Source organism: Sorex araneus, chromosome 2, assembly GCF_027595985.1.
Source record: "Sorex araneus isolate mSorAra2 chromosome 2, mSorAra2.pri, whole genome shotgun sequence".
In the NCBI taxonomy this organism is placed as follows: domain Eukaryota; kingdom Metazoa; phylum Chordata; class Mammalia; order Eulipotyphla; family Soricidae; genus Sorex; species Sorex araneus.
The window spans coordinates 223,403,738-223,408,174 of NC_073303.1; the positions used below are offsets into that span (position 1 = coordinate 223,403,738).

General features: G+C 55.1%; 1 protein-coding gene across 1 annotated transcript; it reads right to left on the minus strand.

The window, feature by feature from the left end:
• Positions 1 to 1,485: 1,485 nt before the first annotated feature.
• Positions 1,486 to 3,605, minus strand: HOXC8 (homeobox C8). The gene is made up of 2 exons (XM_004601552.2): positions 3,170 to 3,605; positions 1,486 to 1,778 (listed from the first exon to the last, which is right to left on the minus strand). Exons 1-2 carry the CDS (start codon positions 3,603 to 3,605, stop codon positions 1,486 to 1,488), a joined length of 729 nt encoding a protein of 242 aa, XP_004601609.1.
• Between the last annotated feature and the right edge of the window lie 832 nt (positions 3,606 to 4,437).

Sequence of the window (4,437 nt, forward strand, 5' to 3'; positions counted from 1 at the left end):
GAAATAGCAAGTCATTCCAGCATCAAAGGCTTTTGCTCTATTTTTTTTTTATTGTGACTCACGTATACAATACAAAGTACTTGGACCAGGAACATGGCTGCCGGGACACAAAATCTACATTCATAGCTGGACATAAAGACAAATGACCAAAAAGTATTATTATAGATATATTTAACATTTTTTTTCCTTTCGAGCACATTGCATAAACAGAGAATTCAAGACAGAGTTAACTATACATTCAGTGCAATTTAGTTCTACTCTACTGGGGTTAGAAGCACAATAAAAGCGCACAGGACCGGCGGGCTAGGCAGTCTCAGTTGTTGGGTTTCTTAGTGAAGTAAGCAGCAACAAACGACAACAAAACCGCATTACGAATACTCTCAAAGCAGGATTTCTCTCTATAGGTAGTGATAAAATATGTTGGAGGTTTCTTTTCTTTTTTTTTTTTTTTAATTTTCTTTTTTTTTCACTTTTTTTTTCTCCCTATTAGGATTTTAAAAAATTTCTTTTATGTTTTTCAAGATTATTGCAGGTTCCCTTTAGGTAGTATGTTAAAGATTCATTATCAGCATTATTATCATTATTTCATGATTATGGTCATTTCTGAGCGTTGGCACTACTGCAGCTCAGAGGGAGCTGGGCCTCATGACAGAGATCAGCAAAAGGAAGGCAGGAGCCATGAGCCCAGAGACCATGGGAGGCTAGGTAGGATTTTAGCTTTGAGCGGCCACTGTGGGCTCCCATCTCCCCAGTGGAAGGAGCAGGGGGAGAGGAGAGACCCACGTCTCCTAGGTTTCCATCAGGTTCCTAAGAAAGTCAAGGGGGTCTTCTCTAAGTGGGGGGAGACCCCAGGAGGGATAGGAGATATTCCTCACTATCATTTTCCCATTTCCCTCTCCTCTCCTTCCTTTCTTCACTTTTTCTTTCTCTTTTCCTTCTTCCTTTGGAAAAGAGAAAGAAAAAGAGCTCTAAGAAACTCTTCCTAGAATAGAAACAAAGCCATGGGTTGAGTCTTCTTCCGCAATCTGAGGGGGCTCCCCTCTAAAATAAATACCAGAGGAGCAGGGAGGTGGGCAGTGTGGCAAGAAAGGGCTGAGAAGGGGCAAAGGGGCCAGGTCGCAGACCTGTAAATCCAGGAAGGACTCTGGAGGGTGGGGTGGAAGGGACAAGTGTGCATTTAGGACAAGGACTGAGACAAGAGTCCCAACTTTTCTTCATGTGTCTCTATCTATGCCCCCCCCCACCTCCAGCCCCCAAACAAATAAAGATCTGGAGAAGTCCAAAGGTAATAAAAGCAGAGCTGCAAGTATCTGACAGGTAGTTAGGGTTGTGAGTGTCATTCTATTCTCTATAAAAGCAAATGACAGTCGTAAACTTCTCAATTTATCCGCTACCATAAAACGAAACTTCAAGGGAGTTGCTAAGGGTGGGGAGGGGGGGATCTCGTGGGGCTTTTTTGTTTTGTTTTGTTTTGTTTTTTTTTCCTTAGTCCTTATTTTCTTCCTTTTCCTCCTCTTCTTTCTCCTCTTCCTCATTGCCTTCTTCCTCAACCTTCTCTTCATCTCGGGCTCCGGGCAGTTTATCCTTGTTGTTCTCCTTTTTCCACTTCATCCTTCGGTTCTGGAACCAGATCTTCACTTGTCTCTCAGTCAGTCCCAGAGCGTGAGAGACTTCAATCCGGCGCTTTCGTGTCAAATAAGGATTAAAGAGAAACTCCTTTTCTAGTTCCAAGGTCTGATACCGGCTGTAAGTCTGCCTTCCACTGCGCCGCCCCGGAGCTGGACAGAACAGAACCCCAGTCTGGTTATGTCCCGGTGGGTGGGGGCCTGGCTTTCCCTCGCCACTCTTCTCCCTCGAAAGTCCCCCCTCCGACCTCCCTCGGTCCCCTCCCTCCTGCGGAGAAGGCCAGGCGGAAAGATGGCAAGGACAGCAGCAAAGTTTGGGGAGATTGTTTTGGTCTGGCTTCACCTTGGGAGTGGGGGAGGCAGCAACTGGGGTCTATTTGGGAAAGTGGAGACTGCAGGGGCCAGGGGCGCCCTGCAGAGTACCCCCCCAGGCCTGCAGTCCCAGGAAATGGGCCCCTGCAGCTTTGTTTACAAGTGCAGAATGGCATTCTGCCTAGCAGGGCTGGGGACAGGGTCTGCTTCTAAAAGAAAGAAAAAGGTCTGGATTTTTTTTTTTTTTTAAGAAAAGCAAGTGAGGGTGGGCGGGTGGGTGGGATCTACTTACTGCCCCCTCCTCAGTGCCCTGTGCCTAACGCTGTTCCAGGAAGGAAAATCATTGATCTCCTGGAATGTATCAGTGCTTGGCCTGATTGCTAACTGGAGACCAGCAAATAAATCACGGGCCATCCCCGCTGGAACTTGTCGCGTTTCACTTCCCCTTTTACTTCGAAATTGGACCAGGAAGGGCCACCCTGGAATGAGGCTCAGGACCCGAGCCACTGAGGGTGTCAGGTAGACCCCACAAGTCTCTTAGTAAGGGGGGGTCCTGGCCAGGGTCTGCGGACCAGCGAGCCCTCTAATTTGTGTGGCCTCTTTCCTTCTCACACTCTTTCTCTCCCCTCGGGCTCCTGGCGACTGACAGAAGTGAAGCAAAGTTGGGGCAGTGGCCCCAAGGCCAGTGCTGAGAGGAGGCAGTGGGCGCCCCCAGAGAGCCAGAACACCTGTTCTGGGGGTCTCACACCCTCTGCCCCAGCTCGGGGAGGGAAGCGGGGGATCTCCTTTTGGCCCAAGACAGCCTGCCACTGGCCTGGACCCAGGCTCTGCCTCCGGGAGCCCCTGGTCTGCTCCAGAGAACCTCGGGGGGGGGGGCTCTGAGGGCCCTTTCCAGCACCTCCCCAACTTTGACTTCAGTGATGTTGAGACGGAGAGACAGACACACAGAGAGGGAGACATCGAATTTTTAACCCTTTGCACCAGACACCACCTTTCCGCCTTCTTTCTCCCCCCCATCCCCGGAATCTCCCGGGCGAGCCCCCCCGCCGCCCCACCCCCAGCTGCACCTCCCCGGCACGAGAGAGAACCCCACTCAGGCACAGGGGTGGGGCAGGAGAGACCCCCCAAGCCGGGAGGGAAAGCGAGAGAGAGGGCAGACAACAAGGAGGCGAGGGAGGGGGGAAGACCCCGGAGCGCGGGAGACCGAGGGGGAAAGAGAAAAGGCTTCTCACCGTGGGGTCTCATCCATGGAAACATGAGGCTGGGAGACGAGTTTTGATTTAAGTGGCCTTGTCCTTCGCTACTGTTAGTGTTGGCGGAGGATTTACAGTCGGGATATTGCACCACGCTCGCCTCTTGCTGAGCCCCATAAAGGGACTGTCTGGGGAGCGCCTCGTAGCCATAGAATTTGGAGGCGTCTCCGTGGCAGCTCAGCGAGCACGGGTTCTGCTGGTAGCCCGAGTTGGAGATGCCCGAGGTGCCGTGGTGGAAGAAGTCTTGGACGTGGTGCGAGGCGTGCTGGAAGCCGGGCGCCGAGCCGCCGGGCCCGTACACCAGCGCATGGCTCCGGCCCACGCTCTGCGGGAAGCGGCAGTCGTAGTAGGCCGGCTCCAGGGACTCGCCGCCTTTGTATTTGGAGAACAGGGGGTTGACGAAGTAGGAGCTCATGCTGGGCACATGAAACCCCGCGGCCCCCTCCCCTCGGACTCGCGACTCCCCCGCCCGGGACCCCCGAAACTCCCCTCCCCCCCGGGCGCGAACCCCCCGGGCCGGCTGGCGCCCCTGCACGGGGACTGGGCTGGGGGGCCGGGGGCCGGGCAGGTGGGGGGCGCCGGGCTGCGGGGACCCGCGGGCTCCGCGCGGCTCCCGGGGCTGGGCGCGGGCGGCGAAGGCGGGCGGCGGCGGGCGGCGGCGGCGGCGGCGGCGGCGGCTCCCTTCACTGTCGGTAGGTAGAGCTCGCGCCCGCTCACTTCGCTCTTTCCTTTAACAGCCCCGGCGAATTCCTCCGACTCCGGCGGCGGCGGCGCTTACACGCGATTCGCGTTCATCAATCCACGACATGAAGACAGGCGAGAGAGGAGAGAGAGAGAGAGAGAGGAGAGAGAGAGGAGAGAGAGAGAGAGGAGAGAGAGAGAGAGGAGAGAGAGAGAGAGAGGAGAGAGAGAGATGGCTGGTGGGGGGTTGAGGGGTTCAGGCTGGGGGGGACCTGGAGGAAGGGGAGGAGAGGAAGGGGGGAGGGATGGGGGTGTGGTGTGTGTGTGTGTGGGGTGGTGAGCCAGCCCCAGCTAATGGCTGGGGCCAGCTTTTCCAAGGTGCGCATTCAGAATTGAAGGTGCCTCCCCCACCCCTTCTCTAGTCCTTTCCCCAGATACCTGAGCCTGCAGGTCAACTCAGGTTACCTCAACAGGTATTAAGACCCTGAGGTGGCATGCCAGCGGGGACAGCAGGGCCGCCACCCCCAAAGGGAGACTGCCTAGGGGGGGTGTCTTTCAGTCTGGAG